The sequence below is a fragment of the Saccoglossus kowalevskii genome, chromosome 14, assembly GCF_978046115.1.
Source record: "Saccoglossus kowalevskii chromosome 14, keSacKowa6.1, whole genome shotgun sequence".
In the NCBI taxonomy this organism is placed as follows: Eukaryota; Metazoa; Hemichordata; class Enteropneusta; family Harrimaniidae; genus Saccoglossus; species Saccoglossus kowalevskii.
In genome coordinates this window covers 2,826,793-2,852,290 of record NC_140654.1, presented here as the reverse complement: position 1 = coordinate 2,852,290, position 25,498 = coordinate 2,826,793, and the positions used below count along the sequence as shown (strand labels likewise).

The 25,498-nt window shown below is 37.1% G+C and overlaps 1 protein-coding gene across 11 annotated transcripts in view; it reads right to left on the bottom strand.

Annotated features, from left to right (window-relative positions):
- LOC102805514 (uncharacterized) overlaps positions 1–22,724 on the bottom strand; it is a 75,759-nt gene extending 53,035 nt beyond the window's left edge. For all 11 annotated transcript variants that reach the window (XM_085507781.1, XM_085507782.1, XM_085507789.1 and 8 more), the window contains exon 1: positions 20,832–22,724. In XM_085507781.1, coding sequence (XP_085363907.1) covers positions 20,832–22,709 — 1,878 coding nt within the window. In that variant the 5' untranslated portion in view covers positions 22,710–22,724. The remainder of the gene's footprint in view (positions 1–20,831) is intronic.
- Positions 22,725–25,498: the final 2,774 nt, after the last annotated feature.

Below are 25,498 nucleotides of genomic sequence, written 5' to 3'. Positions count from 1 at the left end.
ATTATTCACTTTTTTTATAATTGTCCACCGCCGTGTTATCCGTATGACAATGGTTTCCTTGGTAACACCATCTCCAATGTCGCGAACAGTTATTATTCCTCGGGGAATACAGCGGTTATCAGTGCAGAACAGATGAGTTGCTGGTGAAAATTATAATGCTATCGTGTAAATTTGAAAATGTATTCATTTTAGGTGCATATATACCCCCTGAATGATGATTTATCGACGCTATCGGGTGTAATATGTGATATCTATTCACGTGTGTACGGGAATCGTTGCGATATTTGTAGCTATCGAAACACGAGATATCCGCCAAGTAAATACCTTGACTGTTTTTAGATGAATGTTTCTCACTATCCCAATATTTCATGCGCCAATAAAACGATTGCCCATAGCGTACCTAAGAGATGATGTTTGAGAAACTACTAGAACTAAAGCTATATTTTCTACAAAAATGAACATGGCCCCCACTCATTGAGTGTCAAGTTTGAAAAAAATGTTTGAAATTAGTAAAAATACCAATATTTTGTTTGAAACAATACTAAAACATTGCACTCATGTTCACAATGTTTTATAGTGGCGTTTTTATTCTACAAATATGTCACTCGCACAGTAATGCGATACTTTTGACACGTTTTAAGGCTGGCAGCTGCATTTGTGACCTTTTTTGAGAGAAAAAATTTCGACTGAAGCTCACTAAGCACAAGCGTCAGCATAAACTTATAGAAAGATGCCTCGGCTAATCTAGTAGGCTATTCCCGACTGAGCAACAAATATACCCGAAACTCGATGTAAAACGAAATTACTAGAAACCCACAAGTGCACACGGGAATCCAGGATATCGATGTCATTATGTTTAATCGAGTGGTTTCATATCTACCGATTCAGGCATCACTCTTGTCAAACAAGAGTATTAAACCAGAAACATTCACAACGTGAATATCACATCAACATCATTTACGTGAAGAATTTCTGCTATTCTAGACCAAATGTCATATCTGTACAGTGTCAAAAACGCATTCAATTACAACATTGTGTTTCTACACACATTTTACTGATTAAAATGTTTCTCGGTTGGCTTATTGCACTGGTCATTGCGTAATTACGATATATTTGAGGATATCTGTACGAGTGTGCATATCTCTAGAGAGATATTGAATGACATGATTATGTAGCAAGAATGAAGTAATACAATTACCAGCACATAATCCAATTCGCATCTACCATTATGTAATCATGAGGGTCACAATAATCAGACTTGTACCATTGCCTACTATGTACGCACAGTTCTCATCTAAGTACACAATGCATTATGGGTTTATCGTGAAAACTGATTGGTTAATAGTAAATACTGAATATGATATACTCAATAACATCGATGCAAAGTATAGACAGACAAACCAGGAATCGAATGACGATATACTCCATTGTCATCGAGCCCGGCCTCCGTATCATGATACACTACACAGAAGCACGTACTCGTGAGCTTCATGGAGCTGCATACCAGGGAAGAACGATGGATTATAGCTATTATAGACAAACAAGTTTTGACGGATTAAACGCTGATTATTCTTCAGAAACTGAAATTCGTTCTGCGAAATGATGTGAACAATACCAATATATGTATATGATTACGCATTCATGTGTACATTGCCAATAGTAATATTGTGCGTACTCTAGTGGTGTTATGCACAAGTTCGAAGTGCTTCATTTCCTGTCCTTGGTAAACTAACACATATGCGATTACGCAAGCAGGTTTATTAAATTCCATTTGGGTTACTAAGTGCAACATTCTGTAGAAGCTGCCCAATAACAAATGCATTCATTGCAGTTAAATGTTAATAACATTTTAATGAACATGCGCTTGGAGTGTCGAGAAATGTTCCGACATTTTTCAGTGGGGTCAGGTGTCATGTTTCAGTTGTCTGTTCCATGCTGATCATGACATTTTAAGAAACTCGAGTACAATTGCAACAGTTTGTACCTGTATGGTATATTTTAATTGATACATACCACGAAATAATACAATAGAATATTCTGCAAACAAGACAAAATTGTCTTATCTTATGCGTACCAAAATAAAAGTGCCCGTATAACCGCGTGAGAAAATCTCAGAAAATTGTATACATGTTTTTTACCTTCGGGTAAGATTGTAGAATCTCTTCATCATTAATTGATTAGTGGATCATTTTATTAATGGATTTAAATATTCGGCATTGTACCATGAAGCAGAACACACAGCATCAATTTGTGAATTAAGGGATGATACACGATTAGTGAGTCTATCGCGAAAAAATCGAATTAATATATAACCACGAATTACTATTATATATACATATATTTTCCCTCTTCAAGTAATCTTGGATCAAATGGGCGTAATTTCCCATTGTCTATAAGTCTTCATAGGTTTTAACGTAATATACGTTGATTGAAGGTGCAATGAATAATTCACGATATTTTGATTTAAATAATTGATTGTCAGATAGGTTTCAATGAGTTTCCAGGGAATCCATCTCATATACACAACATGCATGAATCAATAATTATAATATGAGGTTATTACGAGGATACTACAAAGTATGCACGAAGATAGTACAGCGGGAGTATCGTATCGTATGTACGGCGTACTGTCTGGGTGTTTAGAACAGAATTAGCGAATTCCTTGAGTGGAGTCCGGTCAAACCCTGGTGGCAGTCATGTTTTTTTTATTACTAGAGGACGCTTACGCACGTAATCATTCCATATTTGGAATTCGCATTTCCTTATATGGTAGGATGAAAATACTCCGTAAAAAACGTAAAATACGGCACGCTGTAACTTATGGCGTTGCGGGGACAGATGTATAATAACCTCATATTAATTAACAAGAAGGCTATATTGGGAATGCGCTTCACGAAATATATTTAGACGGAATTTTGAACATCCACCATCAAGATTCACTTGTTGGTCACGTGCACAGGGATGTGAGTCGGGATAGAGTGACGTCATTATTACATACATACTAGGTAAAACATAGAATTATAAATATAGATCAAGTAAACACCTGTTTATGTTTTCGTGCAGCGGAAATATGATCTACTTCGGGGCCACATTGTTCTATATCTTCCATAGCAGTTTGCTGTTGACTGAGATGTTGTCATTCAACCAAACAGCTAATCATGTGTTTCACATTCTATGTAAACATGAATCATACTTTGACATCGCATCATGTAATATGAGGTATCTCACTGATGTTGATGGTTGAATGACATGAGGGTCGGAATCGAGGTAGTGAAGAGCGAAAGAGGAAGGGCGCGGTAAGATAGAATAACAATTATCACGAATAGGAATATTTTTGTATTGTTTCTCAATGCTAAACTAAGATATGACTCGGAATATAAGAACAACATAGTCTGAATGACACAATACCATGATATATAGAATATTGATCCTTCAATAGTTATTTTGACAAAATAAATTAAATAATGTAAACACAATATGTGATAAATATTGTAAATTATTGTGAACTGCCATCAAGTTTGGTCTGATAAAACAGATTTATTATTTTGACTCGGATTGACACATGAGGGGCGCCAAACGTTGTGCCTCTTTTTCGAAAAATATATTATATTCAATTATCTGAAGTTTGTACATAGTTATATCACGGATTTGGTCACGTGATTTATCAGGCATCGCTTGAGTTGGTGTTTGTGTTGTAAATGTTTACAATACCCTGAGGCGATTAATGGCTTGCCTGCTAATCCTGGATACCGAAACTCATACATATGTTCAATCTAGAGGAATTGCCTAAATTCTGACATCTATATTTTTATCATTAAAGTCTTTTCTGTGCACCAAATGCAGATATTACAAATTACCATGGTTACAGAATTGGTGCTATCTGAACGACAAAAAAGGTTTCTTGGTTCTGCGTCTATAGTCTAATGATATTACAGATGGAGAATAATCACATGGATAATCAACCATCCCAGTAATGAACAGAAGACGATATTATCAGTATGCTAGACATTTTTATCAACAACATAGTTGTGATTGCAGAACACATCCCCCAACAATTGGTATTCCAATAAGAACAAGTTTTATTCATATAAATACCAACTATGTTAATTTAAAACAAAAGGTAGGAATATATTCCAATAAATATCATAGTCAAATAAATCTATATATGGTATAACTTAATGTATTTTGTGATAATAATCCAATAATATATTCGAATAGACAAGCTTTTAAGCTGAGATTAAGGAGACCATAGAATAAGCTTATTCTGCTTCATATGTATTATAATCATGAATTTATCTCAAATAACCGGTTTTCTATATTACTATTTTTACTATCCATAACGTGGTTGGTAGAACAGAATCAATATTCCACTTTATTCAGTCAATGGGGTAATATTGCTCCCGGCTCATTCAATATTACAAATCATTGAATTTTTTATGTTTTTCACTGAAATTGTCATGTTTTGTAATGTGTAGGTAACACGCTAATTCAGGTTGAATATCTTAAATACACGGATTACGAACATGGATTTTGATTGGGTACGATGATGTTAATACTTCAATCATTGGCCAACATTATTTTGATCTTCCCCTTTCCAATTGCGACGTTTTGGATTACAATGCATTGTAATAATTTGTTTCAAACTTGCTTTGTCTGTGTCAATATTGTGGAGCTTTGAATAAACCTATTCTCCATTCCAAACTACCGAAGCCCGTGACAACGTAATATTATTATCCAATTCAAAGAGATTTAACATCTTATCCAGTTCAACGAGTGGCTGAATTCTAAATGACAAATTTCGAACAGATTGGTAAAATAATATTTGATCATTGCTAGGATTCAAATACCTGCAGTCGTCGAGCAACGCGCGTTCACATTTTGTGTAGCCTGCACGAGCTGTATAAGTCGTGTGGAAATCGTATCGAACAGGACGCGCTGCAGCGACTGTGGCCCTTTAATAATTTAATTTCAGCATGGGGTCGTGGTCACGATGTTGTTGCCGAGTCGTGAAAATGTCACAAGTGACGGCAATTGAAACCTTAGACTTACATGCACATTGTTGTAGGCTGAGCAGAAATCCGAACGATGTAATTGACAGGTCTTATCAGTTTTCACAACCTACGGCATTAAACGCGGATTTAAATTTAGAGTCACATGGCGCCCGTCGAATTAAGTAATAGATTATTTCACCATGAATCAAAAAGACAATAAGCTATCGTTTCTGTTCAATAGCAATCGCGAAACGTCTCGCCATCATTACAACATTACACAGCACACTGATCGCCGTATCCGACCTATAAGCATATATTAAATGACTAATACTAATTCTCGTGATCTCGGCCGTTACTACATACTTTTATATATATATGCATACTGGTTCCTGTATGTTCATTCAAATGTAAGAGCGACATATTTCTGTTCAAAAACCTATTTTATGTTAACAATATTCAAAATAGTTTATTGGGTTGTATGATAAATACCATTTTCTGCATGCATGGTGAAAAATAGCAACAACTGAGGAATAACAAACTCAATGAAGTATGTGCGTGTGCTGTGACCCAATTTACAAAATCCTGTGAAGATTTACTCAGATTGATATAAAAACACTACTTCATAGGACATTTGTTTGTATTTCGACACAAGGGGAACACCTGTTTGCACTTGATTACAATCATTGCTTAAGTTGGAATGTAAATCACAGTCAAAAGGGAAGAGAAACATTCCGCAGTCACGTGTGGGTGTGATTCAATGAGGTGGATGCCGTTTACATTCTGGTGAATGATGGTAGGATTCAATGGGGTGGATGTCGTTTACATTCTGGTGGATGATGGTAGGATTCAATGAGGTGGATGTCGTTCATGTTCGGGTGGATGATGGTAGGATTCAATGAGGTGGATGTCATTTACATACTGGTGGATGATGGTAGGATTCAATGAGGTGGATGCCATTTACATACTGGTGGATGATGGTAGGATTCAATGAGGTGGATGTCGTTTACATTCTGGTGGATGATGGTAGGATTCAATGAGGTGAATGTCGTTCATGTTCGGGTGGATGATGGTAGGATTCAATGAGGTGGATGTCATTTACATTCTGGTGGATGATGGTAGGATTCAATGAGGTGGATGCCGTTTACATTCTGGTGAATGATGGCAGGATTCAATGAGGTGAATGTCACTTACATTCTGGTGGATGATGGTAGGATTCAATGAGGTGGATGTCGTTTACATTCTGGTGGATGATGGTAGGATTCAATGAGGTGAATGTCGTTCATGTTCTGGTGGATGATGGCAGGATTCAATGAGGTGAATGTCATTTACATTCTGGTGGTTGGATTCAATGAGGTGGATGTCGTTTACATTCTGGTGGATGATGGTAGGATTCAATGAGGTGAATGTCGTTCATGTTCTGGTGGATGATGGTAGGATTCAATGAGGTAGATGTCGTTTACGTTCTGGTGGATGATGGTAGGATTCAATGGGGTGGATGTCGTTTACATTCTGGTGGATGATGGTAGGATTCAATGAGGTGGATGTCGTTCATGTTCGGGTGGATGATGGTAGGATTCAATGAGGTGGATGTCATTTACATACTGGTGGATGATGGTAGGATTCAATGAGGTGGATGTCGTTTACATTCTGGTGGATGATGGTAGGATTCAATGAGGTGAATGTCGTTCATGTTTGGGTGGATGATGGTAGGATTCAATGAGGTGGATGTCATTTACATTCTGGTGGATGATGGTAGGATTCAATGAGGTGGATGCCGTTTACATTCTGATGAATGATGGCAGGATTCAATGAGGTGAATGTCACTTACATTCTGGTGGATGATGGTAGGATTCAATGAGGTGGATGTCGTTTACATTCTGGTGGATGATGGTAGGATTGAATGAGGTGAATGTCGTTCATGTTCTGGTGGATGATGGCAGGATTCAATGAGGTGAATGTCATTTACATTCTGGTGGATGGTGGTTGGATTCAATGAGGTGGATGTCGTTTACATTCTGGTGGATGATGGTAGGATTCAATGAGGTGAATGTCGTTCATGTTCTGGTGGATGATGGTAGGATTCAATGAGGTGGATGTCGTTTACGTTCTGGTGGATGATGGTAGGATTCAATGGGGTGGATGTCGTTTACATTCTGGTGGATGATGGTAGGATTCAATGAGGTGGATGTCGTTCATGTTCGGGTGGATGATGGTAGGATTCAATGAGGTGGATGTCATTTACATACTGGTGGATGATGGTAGGATTCAATGAGGTGGATGTCATTTACATACTGGTGGATGATGGTAGGATTCAATGAGGTGGATGTCGTTTACATTCTGGTGAATGATGGTAGGATTCAATGGGGTGGATGTTGTTTACATTCTGGTGGATGATGGTAGGATTCAATGAGGTGGATGTCGTTCATGTTCGGGTGGATGATGGTAGGATTCAATGAGGTGAATGTCATTTACATACTGGTGGATGATGGTAGGATTCAATGAGGTGGATGTCATTAACATACTGGTGGATGATGGTAGGATTCAATGAGGTGGATGTCGTTAACATTCTGGTGGATGATGGTAGGATTCAATGAGGTGGATGTCGTTCATGTTCGGGTGGATGATGGTAGGATTCAATGAGGTGGATGTCATTTACATTCTGGTGGATGATGGTAGGATTCAATGAGGTGGATGCCGTTTACATTCTGGTGGATGATGGTAGGATTCAATGAGGTGGATGTCGTTCATGTTCGTGTGGATGATGGTAGGATTCAATGAGGTGGATGTCATTTACATTCTGGTGGATGATGGTAGGATTCAATGAGGTGGATGCCGTTTACATTCTGGTGAATGATGGCAGGATTCAATGAGGTGAATGTCATTTACATTCTGGTGGATGATGGTAGGATTCAATGAGGTGGATGTCGTTTACATTCTGGTGGATGATGGTAGGATTCAATGAGGTGAATGTCGTTCATGTTCTGGTGGATGATGGCAGGATTCAATGAGGTGAATGTCATTTACATTCTGGTGGATGATGGTAGGATTCAATGAGGTGGATGCCGTTTACATTCTGGTGAATGATGGCAGGATTCAATGAGGTGAATGTCATTTACATTCTGGTGGATGATGGTAGGATTCAATGAGGTGGATGTCGTTTACATTCTGGTGGATGATGGTAGGATTCAATGAGGTGAATGTCGTTCATGTTCTGGTGGATGATGGCAGGATTCAATGAGGTGAATGTCATTTACATTCTGGTGGATGATGGTTGGATTCAATGAGGTGGATGTCGTTTACATTCTGGTGGATGATGGTAGGATTCAATGAGGTGAATGTCGTTCATGTTCTGGTGGATGATGGTAGGATTCAATGAGGTGGATGTCGTTTACGTTCTGGTGGATGATGGCAGGATTCAATGAGGTGAATGTCATTTACATTCTGGTGGATGATGGTTGGATTCAATGAGGTGGATGTCGTTTACATTCTGGTGGATGATGGTAGGATTCAATGAGGTGGATGTCGTTAATGTTCTGGTGGATGATGGTAGGATTCAATGAGGTGGATGTCGTTTACATTCTGGTGGATGATGGTTGGATTCAATGAGGTGAATGTCGTTCATGTTCTGGTGGATGATGGTAGGATTCAATGAGGTGGATGTCATTCACATTCTGGTGGATGATGGTAGGATTCAATGAGGTGAATGTCGTTCATGTTCTGGTGAATGATGGTAGGATTCAATGGGGTGGATGTCGTTTACGTTCTGGTGGATGATGGTAGGATTCAATGAGGTGGATGTCGTTTACATTCTGGTGGATGATGGTAGGATTCAATGAGGTGGATGTCGTTTACATTCTGGTGAATGATGGTAGGATTCAATGAGGTGGATGTCGTTTACATTCTGGTGAATGATGGCAGGATTCAATGAGGTGGATGTCATTTACATTCTGGTGAATGATGGTTGGATTCAATGAGGTGGATGTCGTTTACATTCTGGTGAATGATGGTTGGATTCAATGAGGTGGATGTCGTTTACGTCCTGGCAAACGATTGTGAACACTTCCTTCAAACTGTGGGACTGTTGGAAACATGCTCAGAGGAAAATTATTTAATTTAGTAAATCCCGTAAAAGATCCAAAATATTAAACCATAATATATAACAAAATACAATTCATCTGTCTCCAAAGTAATCACCAGAAGACAACTTGAAACACGTCCGGTCAACATGTCAGAATCACGATTCATTAAATCCCAATAATGGCATCTGTTTCTACATATTTCATTTCCATAATTATTGTTAATTATATGAAAACACACACACACGTATATATTTATATATTGCGAGAAAAGACTTTAGATATAACACGTGGCGTAAGTTACCAAGCAGAAAAATCAACACAGGTGATTATTATATGTATATAACCCAGACGATGCACTATTGATACAGCAATGTTGCCTTTGGCAGTCGGTAATCGTCGTGTCTGCATGTTTGATATCAGTTTAATGTATTTGAATTCGGGAATGGCTGATAAAATATATTCACACACGGAGCAGAACTAATATGTGTACGTGACAACACTGGTAAATTTGAAGGCGGTACTATTCGTTATATTACTAACAACCTCAACTACATATTAATTATACTAGTAGTACATACATAGACGACATACTGGCCTAGTGAGACCTGTCCACGGTCGCTGAACAATAGACTGTTATGATCCAAACGTATTCTATGCGCGTTCCTATGTGAGCTTTAGCGAAATATTGACACACATTTTTGTTCTCCTAAAATATGTACTGAGTTTCTTAGTAGTGAAGTTCTCACCCGAACAAGGGGCGCGATTGTTTCGTTATCGTCGGATTATTTGTAGAAATTTGTTGATTATTATGTATACTTGATTGCGTTATATTTGGACGGAGCAGTGTTTGACATTAGGCAGACTATGAAATAATTGTCACATCGAACATATTGTGCAAGGATCGTCCTGGTGTGCTATCACAAATTTGGTTCACGCAGTGTTATCGCGAGTGCTGATAACTAGGGTGAAGCGACTTGTGTAACCCCAATTGATATAAAGTGTAACCCCCTTCCATTGGTGAAATTATACTTAGGTAAGCTTAAAACGAAGCTCCAACAATTTCCATGCTCAATGCCAACGCCGACATGGTGACGTATATAATGGTGCAGAGAATTTTTAAGATAGAAACCTACTCATGAATAATAAATATCCAGAATTTATATAAATTTATGTAAATTGTATTCGTGGTCGATATAAGAATGTCACCAGAATATTTTTCGTCTGTGCTATGACGTTTTAGCAACGCTTTGTATAGCGTATTTTTTTTACTTTGTGTAACAGTTGAACCGCAAATTATAAATTTGGTTAAACCTGTATTATTCCAAAAAAGGACAACAGCATTTTGCCCTAATACTGTGGTTGTGTTCTATGGAATTGTTTTAAACTAACAACTTTTCAATAGAGTTTTTTCCCCAATTTTCACAACACATTACAAGCACATTTCAGTTACATGCGAAGGATGAATAAAGATCAACATCTGGCGATTTGCGTGATACAAAAAAAGTCAACTGCTGATACAAATAAGCTAAGTCATGATTATGTTATTAGGTATATCGAGAAGGAGTACACGGTTGGGCTGCACGTCCCAAGGAGTCTATGGTTACTCAGCTAATTACCATTGTTACCGGACACTGATGACGGGAGTCGGACACCAAGGTAACACATTCTGCTTCAAATACATACATGCCATAATTTAGTGAGAAATAAGCAGCCTATCGGCTGAGATAGCTCCGCTGTTAGCAATGCACATTTCAATTAAAGAACAGAAGATATCATTAGAAAATGAACAATATGTATAGTATCAAAGCAATCGGACTTACAGTTTTTAACAAGTCGAAAATATCACTTTTTACCAAAAATGACAAAAATATTCACCAAAATTAAAGAATCGAAGATATCATCACGAAATGAACAAATCTGAGAAACGTCTACATGTAGTATCTATATACGTAATATCAAAGCAATTGAACTATTGGTTTTTAACAAGAAGTCGAAAATAACACTTTTTACCAATAATGACAAAAATATTCACCAAAATTAGAGAATTAAAGATATCATCACCAAATGAACAAACCTGAGAGAGGTCCACATGTAGTACAAATATATATAATATCAAAGCAATTGGACTTGCGGTTTTTAACAAGAAGTCGAAAATATCACTTTTTACCAAAAATGACAAAAATATTCACCAAAATTAGAGAATTGAAGATATCAACATGAAATGAACAAATCTGAGAGAGGTCTACCCAAGGTACATATACACGAAGTATAAAGCATTCAGGCTTGTAGTTTTCAAGAAGAAGTCGAAAAAGTAAAACATTGACACGAACGACGGACGACGGACGACGACGACGACGACGACGACGGACGACGACGGACAATCACCCATATGATAAGCTCCGCTCGACAAAGTCGACAGCGGAGCTAAAAAAACAATACATCACTGCAGATGAATCTTTCCCTCACTGACTTAAAAATGAATGCCCTGTTTAAATGTTATGTTTGTGTCGTTACTGTTTTATGTTCTTGTACTCCATGACTGATATTTCGAATTCGATGTTGCATGTTAGGTTATTTTTACGTAACATCCCAGTGCAAAATATATTTTACCTACTCATAGTCCTCCTAAAATCAGAATTACCTTGTCTGTCAATTGTACCTGCAGTATTATGGTTTATGTATGCAGATTCCTTTCCCTTTCAGTCCCTTTTTCGAATGGTATACTCAATTAAGCAAAATAATTAAGTTAGTAACAAGCAGGCGTTATATTGTATTATATGCCGTGTTTATTTGAGCGAAATGCTGCATTACTTGCGAGAGTGAATAGTGTCAAACCAAAAATTGATTGAATCAAGCCTGAATCGGAAGAGATAAACACAGGCGTTTAAAGTAAAGCGTTTCTTGTCAATGTACGTGGAAAGGTCAGCCGTTATTTATGAATAACTTGACCCCCGCTGTGTTTATTTCACGGGCACAGCTCCGAATTTACGCTTGATATACTCTAGAAATAATTCACGAACATTATTACGCTTGGTGACGCTATTGTAAGACTAAGGTGGTGCTAATGCGTGAAAAGCCATACTAGTTTTGACTTCATACTGTGACGTGGAAGCCATCTTCGTAACGCAATCTGATAATTACTCCCGCGATTCATAGCGTTTTAATGCGCACACCGAGTGTCAGATTTAATATACATCGATTTTTCGTACACCATTTTAGGTTTTTATTACCAAGAGAAAATATTGATTTGTCTGCTCGTATGAAACCTACCCTTCCATTAAATCTTCAATTTGAGAAAAATACTAACTATATACTGGATGTATATTATTTACATGAACGTTTGATGTTATAAGATGGCAGTTGTTTTATTACCAATCTGGAGTGGACCATTAGATGCCATGGGGTGGCACGGTGACAAACTTCAGCCATATTCGTCACTATGTGTTTCATGTACGTTATGCAAATCTTAAAATTAAAGAAAGCTTAGAAAGAACTCCTGCGTGTTGTATTGGAGACAAATTAAAATTAATTAAAATTTAAGATTTGCTTTTCAAACGAGAAGCTTGGTAATATTTGTCTGCTATTTGATTATCATTATCAAAATTTATAATACACACAGAAAATACATTTGATTTTTCATCCAGATATCAGAAATAAGCTAATAATAGATGAACAATATGCATGGTTATTAACATTAAACTAATCATGTCAGTGGACCAAATGAATTATTATATAAATTAGGCAATTATTATGCATAGATTTAAATCTCTATATTGTTTCAGGGTGAACATGTACAAAGTTTCATTATAATGAGATGAGTAATCCTAACTAAATTAGTGGAAACCTGAAAAGTGAATTATTATGCAAATTAGGTAATTATTATAGATGTATATAAACCTAAAACTAATTAGATCATTGTGTTAGAGTATATATGTACCAAGATTCATAGAATTAAGTTAAGTACTATCACAGGCCATCTATGTAGGTTTCATTGAAATGTGATTAGAACAAAAAAATTATGAATTATTATGCAAATTAGGTAATTGATTTTTACCCAAAACTGAGCAAGTATGTGCATTGTTCTAGAGCATCAATGTACCAAGTTTCATTGAAATGGAATAATTAGTACATGTGATATCAGTGTAAAAGCAAAAAATTGGCTAATTGTGCAAATTAGGTAATTAATATGCACTGATTTAAACCCAAAACTAATCAGGTCTGTGCATTGTTCTAGAACATCTAAGTATCAAGCAAGATTCAATGAAATGGGATAAAATTAGTGCAAACGCTGAAAATTATATTTCACATATCTGCGCAATGTGTTATGTATCGATGTAAGATTCATTGAAATGTGATGATTAGTAATTGAGATATCAGTGAAGAAGCCGAAAATTAGGTTAATTATATGCATGGGTTTTTATCCAAAACTAATCAAATCTGTGCATTAGTCCAGTGCATTTATGTACCAAGTTTAATCAAAAACAAATGAATGGATCTTTATATATCAATGGAGCAGTCGTGGAACAGCTACAAATTGGTCAAATATCATGCAAATTTGGTAATTATTATGCATGGATTTCAACCAAAACCTAATCAAATCTGCGCATTAGCCCAGAGCATCTATGCACCGACTTTCATTAAAAATCAACATACGGTTCTTGAGATATCATAGGGTTGGACTAACACACACACACATACACAAACACAGGCTAACTGCAAAGACTCTCATTGTGTGGTTCGCACACGGGAGTCAAAAAACGATTATTGCAATTTTTTTTCGCAATCATACAGAATGAAAATAATATGTGTGCTACCAATTATGCAAATAACATTTGAAAAAGTATTTTTTGTTTTTTGCTAGCTAATATCTTCGTAAATAGAATAAAAATACGCAAACAACAGCAAAATACGCAGCTATCATACCCTTTCGAAGATGAGGTTGGCGACGGAACACAGATTATTTTATGGCGACACAACGCCGTTCCAGACAGTGACAGTCTCGTTAATGATTTACAAACGTGCAAGATACAGTCACAACAATAAGTTACGAGTTTTACCGAATAATGACCTCGCCAACAAAACCAACAACGAGCAACCTTGAGTAGAAAAAAACTGGGTCATAACAACAAGTGCTGATCTTGTTGTATTTGTCTCTGAACGCACATCATCGTGTTGCTCAACGTTCCTGGATAACGATGAAACGTACTACAATTTCAATAGAAATTAAAACTTAAATAGTTAGATTAATACAATTGTTTTACCAATTCAACCAAACGTTATAGTAACGCTTTTGATATTCTCAGAATATTGTGAAAATATTGCATAAACAACAAGTAAAATCGTACTACATTCTCATTTAATAACGGAATATTATACTCAAAAATAATATCCTAGGGGAATAATAATAATAATAATATAATAAATCATATACACACTATATAATTATATTTGTATTCGCCTCGTCACGTCACGTGATGACAATGATTCGCGACGCGAAACAGTCGTCCTGGCGCGGTTAAAAATTGTTGGATGGCTGTGCCGTTCCAATGAAAGGCTGCTTTCCAAGCCACAGCGATGTATATGTATCAACATATTGGCTGTCCATGTCTAATAGGTCATTAGGTGGGATATCTGTTTCATGGCGCCCATTTAACTGCATCGTCACTCAGCAGCTACGAAAGCCGTTGACACATTGTTGTCAGCAAATATGGTAATGTATATAAACTACTCTCCACAGAACAGGAAGGCACGTCAGATGTAAAAATAAACATCGAAGACACTTGTTTATAAGAAAAGAACAAATGCAACAAGCTAGCGTTTAATCGTGTTCATAAATTGAGTACAAAATAGTTTGTTAGACCAAATGATGATTACATGTTTTGTCATGAATTTAATCAATTGTTTTCTTAAAAATCATTTTTGAAATCTCTATATTCACTAATCACAATATAAATGAAAAGGGTAAACAATGCCAAGGCAATCACGATGGAAGTCCATGTATTCATGCTGTACATACAACCAACCAACTTACAACTAACAAGTAAACCAAATCCACTTTCATTCAGGGTAGTGAATTCAGGTCAATCAACAGTTGTCTCGGAGAAAGCATACTGTACGAATGTTGCCCTCGGGTATTGCATGTACTAGTATTTCCCATGGCCCTTAAGACAGCCGACACAAAGTCAATTTAAATAGTATAATTACTCGCCCATCGGGGCTCAATACTAATAAAAACGTGCTAAAGTAGTTTATGAACTAACGACTAGCGATGTTTCACCTCAATATAGTCTATTCTACGTAAAGATATTTTTTTTTCAAATTACCAAATAGTATTTATTATACAACGCATCAGATATTCAATTTGAGAATTCGTTTTCGGAATGGCGAGAAATATTGTTGCACCTTCAAAGCGTTGGTAGTTGTTTGGCATGGGGACGAGAACACCGAATCTAATCTTGGAATGTAATCAAAATAGACTTTATTCATGATATGCTGATTGTGAGCCTTGTTTCGACAAGGAAAAATCGACAATGTACGTGTCACAGCTTGCAGCCATGACAGTAAGAAAATGAAGAAAGGCCCGGAGACATACATGATTGCACCCCATTATGAGTCGTTTAATTAGCTCACACCACGACCACAAGACGATACACAGAACGCAGAATGAACGATATATGTAAATATTGACCATTAAACAACAAATGCCCCTTGCACTGAAGCGAAATGACTTGAAATGACATCTACTGAGCATTTTAATAAGTTAATAAGTATCAGCGGAGGAGGGAATGTCGATCATGGATAAATAATACGCAGTGACATTGTTCAGCGGTCATTTTTAACTTCACAAGCATTTTATTTAGAGACAGACACACAAACGGACGGACAGACCACTGCACATCGAGCATGGCTTACTCGGATGTTCAAAAAAAATTGGTATTCTCTCGCCACCGGGAAGCACATGATATGACTCGAATCGTGACTCAGAGAAGGTCTTTACTTCACAGAGTATTATAATTTATACAATACTAATCAAATAATGACGAATGGACAGGTCAATATCAATTTGACAACATCATGTTCGTGTACACCAACAGACCGTATCACCATAGTTCAAATCGGCAAAACAAACGACATACTTTGTAAGTTATACAAAACTAATGAAAAAAAACATTGGTCCCGCTGCTTACATTTTGTTCTTGAAAAGTTGAGTTTCAAAACGGTAACATTTAATATTTTTACTAACTAGTCATTGATAGCCTGAAAATGCGCACTTTTGGTTCATTGTCTGATGTGCGCGCGCAATATTGTGAGGGTACCATAGAAAACGTCCAACATCCCGCGTAAATAGACAGACGGCATTGCATGCGGGCAAGATGTGATTATTACTGGGCATGTCGCCACGATCACAAAATTATATACCAAACGGATGCAAAAATACGCACCAACGAACGTAAAGTCAGAATGACAGACAGCCGGGACAAAGACAGTCCAATTTGAAAACGTTATTTAAATTGAAAATTCGCTGCAATTGTTTATAAAAAAAACAAAAAAAAAAACATTATTAACGATTTTTACGAAAAACATAACATGTAACTTTTTTCATATCTTACACTTCTGTGAGCGATTAAATCTGTAGACGATGGGAAATTGTGTTGACTGTAAAACCATTTTTTCCCTGACAATTAATTAAACTATTTTGATGTTTTGAGCAATTTCACTGGGTTTTAAGTTCAAGAGATTGACAGGAAAATAATGAGTTAGATGGTTATTTTCCAAGCTCACGAGGATTTAATTCAGCGTATTTCGATTTTCAATGAAGACAGCGATATTAAAAACTAGCAAATAGAGCATTTACAGTATTCGAACCAACATTAACAAAAATTATATAGAATAGTATGCAACATATTTGACTATGAATTTGGAGGGAAAGATTATATGACGTTTAAAGAGAAAACGTTTATTTATTACATAGGCCATCAGAAATGAAATTTACATCTTTCGGATCTCTCGGGTATTATGCTGGCCATTGTTCAAATGTAAATTAAAAACACCACAAATGCCGCGAAAAACTCCAAAAGATTCGATAATAAATTCAGTCGAAACGACGAGACAATCAATATAGGCGGCCCAAATGAAAGGCCTCGATCGAAACCCGCACTTTTCACATATTTCACCCGGCAAGACTCGGGCTGCTTTTGGTAACTGAGAAAACAATACATTGACCGTTTTTGTGCCTTAAGTTGACCCCAAATTGCTGACACGACTGAGAGAAATCGACTGACTGATATAAATAAAACATTAATGGGTTAAATAAACAATTACTCAATGACAATAGTTCAATGTGTCAGGCACCGAACACCTCAATGTGACGTGTATATGACGACATATTTACTTATGCTGTTAATTAACACCTACGGAGTTCGTTATATATGATTCCGTCTTGCACTGACGGGCTCTATTCAAAAGAATTGAGTCAGGAATATGGCGCAAATGACATATTACAACTCCCGCACGCATATTTTATCATCAAAACGCCTCAATGCCTGTGACGTGTATATGTCGGTTTGATTACGTTTGCTGTTAATTAAGACCTATGAAGTTTGTGATATACGAGTCATTTTTGTACAAGTGCAATTCAAAAGAAATCACGCGGGAATATGTTGCAGACGACATATATAACTATCGCGTGAATATCCGATCAAAATCAGACACAGCCACATAGGCCATATAAGCATATTATTTCAACACTCCTAATTTTGTCGGCTTGTTAATAAAGTCAATTTTCCGACTAACTTTTCTGCTATCTACCGATCATTTGAGTGCACTTTCAATGGCTTCAACTGTGGCTGTTTGGATCACGCGACAATTAAATATTATTCTTACATCGCAATGCTATTGGGGCCTTGGGGAACCAATTCACCGGTAAGGCACGAACACTCCATTTGATAGCTTCCTGCAGGAGAGGGGAGCGATAAAACTATCAAACGTCGCTAAATGACAATACATTTTATAACGTGGCGAGAATAACATGTTATTATTAACGTCTGATTTTAGTATGAAAGGAGGCGGAATCGTGACTTGTAGAATATGGAAGTCATGTTTACGTTTACAGTTTACCCACAATGCAATGTATTTTGTTCATGTAATATTTAGATGTAACATCCTTATTACACGAGATTCCACAATGTAAATTTGGTTCGCTATTTCTTAAGCCAAATAACAACTTTGAACTTTAGCTCCGTACTATTAACAAACTTCAATTGAAAATTTGATTTTGTGCATTTGTTGTTACATTTGCTTCAGCTAACATTTGAAGGCGATGCAGGGATACTATTTATAAATAATTATAAAAATCAAATTTATCAGATTTCAAACATCACATTAATATTTCATAATGAGGCCCTTGATGCACACTAGGTTATATGAGAGAACCATGTCCAACGCAGCTCTAGTTCACAAAGCACCGATCAATGCGCTATAACGGCGACGTATAAAGCACTGCTTTCTGGCTGACTGGAGATAAGTTTGGTCTTTCAATGCCACAACAAAAAGAACACCATGTTCTCATTGATATCTACTGACGGGTGAGTTATTGACAGATTGTCACAATCACGTACGACCAACAAACTCTAAGCATTAGAACTATTAACCCAGTTAGGCCAAGGTGAACACATGCCTTTCACCCTCACCGTTTTGTCCATATGCATTTCAGCCCAGCACTTTCACATTCAATATCATCTCCATATCACACTACTATTCAACTCCCAACAGATAACAATATAATTTGAAATCAGGGATGTCTTGCACACACATCCAATGAGTCCTGCACATAGTATTGAAAACAATTGAGTTCATTGCGTGACCTTTTATACATTGATGACAGTTCTAATTAACCTGTATTCAGGGTAGGCAAATCACTATTAAATAAGCCCGACCAAAGAGTCACGTGGTTACAACCTCCGGTGCACACGACAAACATTCGGAACACGAATACATTTAACGCAACAAGTCATGGCGTACAGAACAAACAGAATAATATTAAAGTTACATAAAAATTAATAAAATTAAACAAATCATTGGCAGAAACATTCAAACTGTCACTGGTTTAAACATATAATAATATTATTGTTGTTAATACTATTTTGAGTTTATTTAACTCGTATTCATTGGATCCATACAGATTCTATATTAATGAAAACATTCTGCTTTTTATCTTTTGAACAAGTTTGAACGGGAAATCGTTCGAAGAGATTACACCGATATCTATGTTAAATAAATGTCGTCTGCCAGCACATCCGGTAACAAAGAGAAGATAAAAATCAGCTGAAATAATACGTTCACATATTCTAAAGAAATTCGTAAACAAGCATTCTTCAATCGTGATTTGCTCACGCGTTTGTTTCCACTGACAAACGTATAGAAAACCACGATGTCCTGGGAGTTAATATAACTGTAATAACGACTAGTAGTCCTGTCAGAATCCGGGTCAAAATGTCAACATTCATTGCCTGGGTTTGAAGTAAGGTGTACGCACACACGTGTGACCTCTATTTTTATCTTTCACTGTAGTTGACAGATACGGCAAGGGGCGCAAATTTATGACCGCAGCACGTGATAACGGTGAAGAACAGTGTAAGGACACAGTACAGACATCAATAAGACCATATACACTAAGATAACAGTGCGTTTTAACCCCAGATTCATGTATTTATTTTACCAAAACGCTATTTGGGGGAAACCCGACATCATGCCAAGGCAAAGGGTATTTTTGGAGCAATGATCAAACAACCCTAATGATGTACATCTGAACTTTGCGATATAAATTAAATCGCGATTTGCGATATAAATTAAATCGCGATTTGCGATATAAATTAAATCGCGATTTGCGATATAAATTAAATCGCGATTTGCGATATAAATTAATATGGCTGTCATATCAATAACCGGACCGTTTTGATGGATGGACAGCGATTAATATAAATAGTGAAACCATCAAACATAACATGCAACTATCAATAATTTTGTCACGATTTATTATTACTTATTATCGCGATTATTTGAAAACTATTTCAATAATGTTTCACATAAGACAGGACAACGCGAGCCGCCGTTTTGCTTCATGTCATTTAAAGGTTAGAACACAATTTATCTTTAAGTTATTTGCGGTTTATGGAAATAAATTATACGGAACATCAATAAGTACGTTGAACTGTCAGTTTGTAGGCTCACTAAAATGGGTTGTTCTTGGGTTCTGAAAACTACTGACAGCATAAAGGTAACTGCTCAGGCGCATGACGTTGCATCTTTAAACGACGGCAAAATTTACCAAAGATACCACATTATTGTATATAATAAAACCGTTTTGACATCATTACTTGAAACCAGCCACCTTAGATTTATTAATAAATGCATGCACCCCTGCGTTTGTCTTGCAGGAATTCCACTCGTTAATATCAGGTCAGAAAACAAACTCACGCATAAATAAATATTCTCCAACACTCAAGTGGGTCAAAATAAATACAAGAGGTCCCAGGAAGGAATTTCTTTACGAGAGGTACACAAAGGTCAGCATAGGAGTCGCTCAGCTGTTTTGAGTAAACTTTGCACTTCCATGTAAAGTATGACAAGTACGTATGTGAAGCAATTATAAATGTAATATGTCATTCTATTAGGACAATGCATTAAATATATTGATTTTAAAAAACACAAAAAACCTGAAATAAATAATGCGATTACTACACCAATTAGTAATTATAATTACCTCGATTTTTACTTTCTCGGCTTCACGTTTTAATTCTTTCCTCTGATTTTCCGAATCCACTAATTTCCGGCGTAGTAACTGATTCTCTTCTTCGATTCTCCCACGCTTCTCGTCCAAATTTTCTAATTCCATATGCAAGCGCACGGACACATCCTTCGCTACTTTTAACTGCGAGTAAAGATCCTGGTTTCCACCATTCCCTTCTTGAAACCAAGTGCCACCGCACGATAATGAGTGTAATTTCTCTTCCAGTAATTTTCTCTCTGATTCCAAATCTTCAATTTTTCTTTCCGATTTGCGCAGACGATATTGCATTACGCGGCAGTTTTTAGATGCAGCTTCAAGTTGCTTTTGCAATTCACGAAATTCTTCGTTGTCACCCTCCCTAAAAGTGTCACGTGCTTCATCTATTTCAACGCGAAGTTCTTCTATTTCTGCCTCCAAGCATATATTTCTCTCTTTCAAACTTTGCCTGGCTTCCTCTGACTCTGCTAAACGATTCTGTGCGTCAATTAAAGACTTGTAAGGATCTTGGTCTTTGAGGGAAACAGGCAGTTGCAATGATCTTAGTTTTTGGTTTTCTTGGACAAGATCTTCAGCTTGTTTTCCCATGTCTTCCACTTGATGGTGTAGCTTCTTGACAAGATCCTTCAACTCCTCCACTTCAGCCCTGTTGATGCCCTTAAATTCATCACCGAATGCCTGAGATGCGTCGCCATTCTCATTGGGTTCCGCATGAGATAGCTTCGTTTGTGCTGCTTGCTGAGTTGGACATTGTGCACTTCGGCTCGATAAATCCTTTTCGCACTCTTTGCTAACATTTTTGGCAGTATTATCCGCACCCTTTGCAGTCGGGGTAGGCACCGTTGACACCGACACAGATTTCTTATTCCCTTTTTGTACGACACACGTTGAAGCAGCGGCAGCAGGCTTCTGTTGTGCGTGTTTCCTAACAGGGTCACTGCTAGACTTGGTCGATGCAGTGTTGACGTTTCCAACGACTTCGGCCATCTCTACGTTATCGGTTTTAACACCACAGACACCGGTCGACAATCCCTGACTATTATCGTATATTATCCCTCTTGCTGCATTGGTAGCACACTCCTCCTCTATGTACAAGCCTTCTTCCGCGCCAAGGCTTCGACTTCGCACGCGTGCTTGGTGCGGTTCTAGTTCCTCGATGTACCCAGCCTCCTTCTGGATGAATAATGAATCAAGTGACTTATTAACATTCGCCGATTCGACCAATGAGCTCATACATTGAAACTCATTAGCTTCATGCGCCCCGTCCAACGAATGTTTTCTCTTATCGCGACTGTCAAGCAAAAGCGACGACAAGTCCTCGTAGGTGCTGTACCTCGAGGAGTCTCCAAAAAAATCTAAAGCATCATCGACTTCGAATCCTTCAAGAGAAAACTCATCGTCGGGGCTCGGGTGAAGTCGTTCGTCGTAATCTATTCGGCTCTCAGCACTCCAGGCGTCATGTTTCGAATTCTCTGAATAGCTATCTGGTGTCAATGACTCCAATAGCCTGGACTCGTCCCGTATTGACGGAAAAAGAAGAATCGATGACCCCGACGCAGTATTAATGTCATCTAAAAATGGCGGTGACTCCGTGAGCACTATCTTTGTTGACGCCGAGTGGTTTTCACTGTACTCTATATATTCATCCACGTTGTGATGTAAAACAGACCTGCTCGTATCTGACCCATATACACGCGTCTCTTCATCAATGGAAGACAGAGTCATGCCAGAAAAAGTCGATATTGTGTATTCGTACGAGGGATGCTCGTCTCGCTCGCGAAAACACGAACGACATCTGGTGCTCCCCCAGGAATCCGGCTGGAACGTTTTACACTCCTCTTTGCGGGTCCCCATCACATAGGGATATCATACAATAGTCGGTCGTATTACCGCTTGCATGCGACGACCTTCACGTCGGCGGATGGTATTCGAAAACGTAATGAAATTTGCCCCGTAATATTATCCCCTATGCCATATATAGGAAACCAGCCGTTAGATATGTGTACAGCTATCGGTGATCGCAACACGTAGCGTGGATAGACGGGTATACGGTTACCAGTTAACAAAACGCGAGGCCTCTCATTTCATAGAATATTGCAATTGTAATATGTTATCTATTAAGGGGCCCTGTTGAAGGGATTTTCAAAATTAGATGCACACACGCTTTCGTTTTAAACACCTTCACTGGTGTCAACACCGAATGCACGTAACGCATAGGCGAGTTTTTTTTCCATTTATTGTCTCTCCTTTTATCACATCGAGATCTCCCTCGCTCAATAAATGTCCAGTACAATATACTGCAGCCGAGTACAAAAATATGTCGCGCGAGAAATACTGAATTTGAATACTATTAATATTAATGACAATGTCATATCTCGTGTGTGTTTGGTGACAAAAGATAACAGCGTGGTTAGCCAACCGTGCAACCTTTAATAACGTTATTATAATTAACCCCAATGATGTGATGTGGAATATAAACAAAGATAAGTCCCAAGATGCAAAAAAAAACCGTCAAGTATTTTTGTACTGGAAAATAAAATTATTTCAGAAAAAGAACTGCATTTTCAACTGATATGAAATATACTTATTTTGTTAAATAAATTGTACTTTTTCAGTTTCGATCGACCAAAATGCTCAATTAAGAATGGTTACTAAAAGTAGTAACCGTGAATAAAGTAACTACAAAAGAGTTGAAAACAATACAATTGAAAACAATACAATTGAAAACAATACAATTGAAAACAATACAATTGAAAACAATACAATTAAATTTTCGTTGAATAAATAGTTAACATATGCAGCGTGAACAACTAATTCCGCGTGGTTTATTACGTTATTGGGGAAAGAACGTGACTGTTCGTCGTTGAATATGCGATTAGAAAAAAAAACGGGAAGACAAAATAATTGAATAAGTAAATAATACACACGGCAGTGTAAATATAGTAATCCAGTATGAATTTTCTGATTTATTCAGATGAGAATGTGGATGCCTACGTGTACAAATAACGCGAGAACAATACAATTGTGACGTGAATTGAAAGCACATAGTGTGTGTCGCTTTTGTTTTGGATATCGCATTACGACGCGCTGACAGCCACCAAGGTTGGCAGCGATTCATATTCAGAGTGAAATGTAGGTCAGTGTCAAGGTAATCCTACCTATTAGAGTATTATGTTCTAGAGTCTGAGGTATTGTAAAGCGGGGGTGTCGTCACCTGCTGTTGATCATTTGGGTGAGGAATAGAAACGAGACCCCTTAAAATTAACGTCTATTGATGGGGAGATGGTACAAAAACAGAGAAAATATTGTTTTCATTAGATTTAAGTTAGAATTATCCAGGATGAGATTGGTGAAATTGTTGTTTGCTTCCGTTTTGCTTATTTCTGTCATTTTATCTGTAAAATATTTCTTTGCTTTCTCAAAATCTCGAGTCCCCTAGGTTTCTAGTGATCAAAATAGGATTTATGCTCATTGTTGTAATAACGTTTGCACAGAAATATAAAACATTAACCAATTACCAATATTTCAACAACAACAACAACAACAACAATAATAATAATAACAAAAAAAAAACAACAACAACAACAACAGATTTCCGGTCACTTTTTGTAATTTGAAATCGGTCATTCTGGGAGCTGAACTATTAAACACTTTGTAGACTGCAACAACAAACACGATCAGTATGTCAGACGCTCGCATTATTTATTTGGCGCCGTCATCTTGACGTTTCTGCCAATACCGAGCATAACATTGGCGTCAAATACAATTACAGTAAACGAATTTGCAATAAAATCTAATAACACATTTAATTAAAACTCTCAATTATAAATCACACACTGATTTGCCCTGTTGTTGATTAATTCTACAATGATCAATATTTTATATGAATAGTTAAAAAGTACTACTCGCCACGACACGTGACACGTGATCAATAGATATATTACATTAAAAAAAGAAGAGGTGTATATAGACTTAAAGCAAAGACAATAGTCTTTCTAATGTCTTTGTCTCTTTCTAATGTCTTTGCTTAAAGTAGGCCAATACATACCGTTAACATTGAAAACGTAAAATCAGGTATTTAATGGTGATAAATACCAGCTGCTAATGTCAATATCATGATTGTCGCATCAAAGGCATTCATTAATACAATCAGTGTGTTTGAAGCGTCGTGTTGTGCGCGTTCGAATTTCGTGTATATTACACGTGTTGTGTATGTCGCATGGGACCCACACGAAACGAAAAGCGACGACTATGATGCATTAAATACACTTACTTGGAGTCGACCAGTTTTATCTGTAACCCGAAAAAGGTAAAAAAAAATGTCTTTTGCCATCCGCGTGTTTCTTTTTTAGAAAGTGGAAACTACGAATAAATAAATGCATGAACTGCGTTCAGAGGTTTGTTAGACAAAGTGTTCTTTATATTAACTCTCTGTTCAATGCCATTTGAAGTGGTGCTGATGTTTTGTTTATACTGTACGAGGCCCGCCTCTTACGATGACGACTGAAAGACTGCCACATACTCTTTCCGTTGAATGATACTTCAGGCAGGGGAAGTAGTAGATTTAAGGGAAAATCAAATCTCGCTTGAAACTAAGTGAAACAAATTATTGTTCACACTCACTGTAAGTTTGTTCTATACTC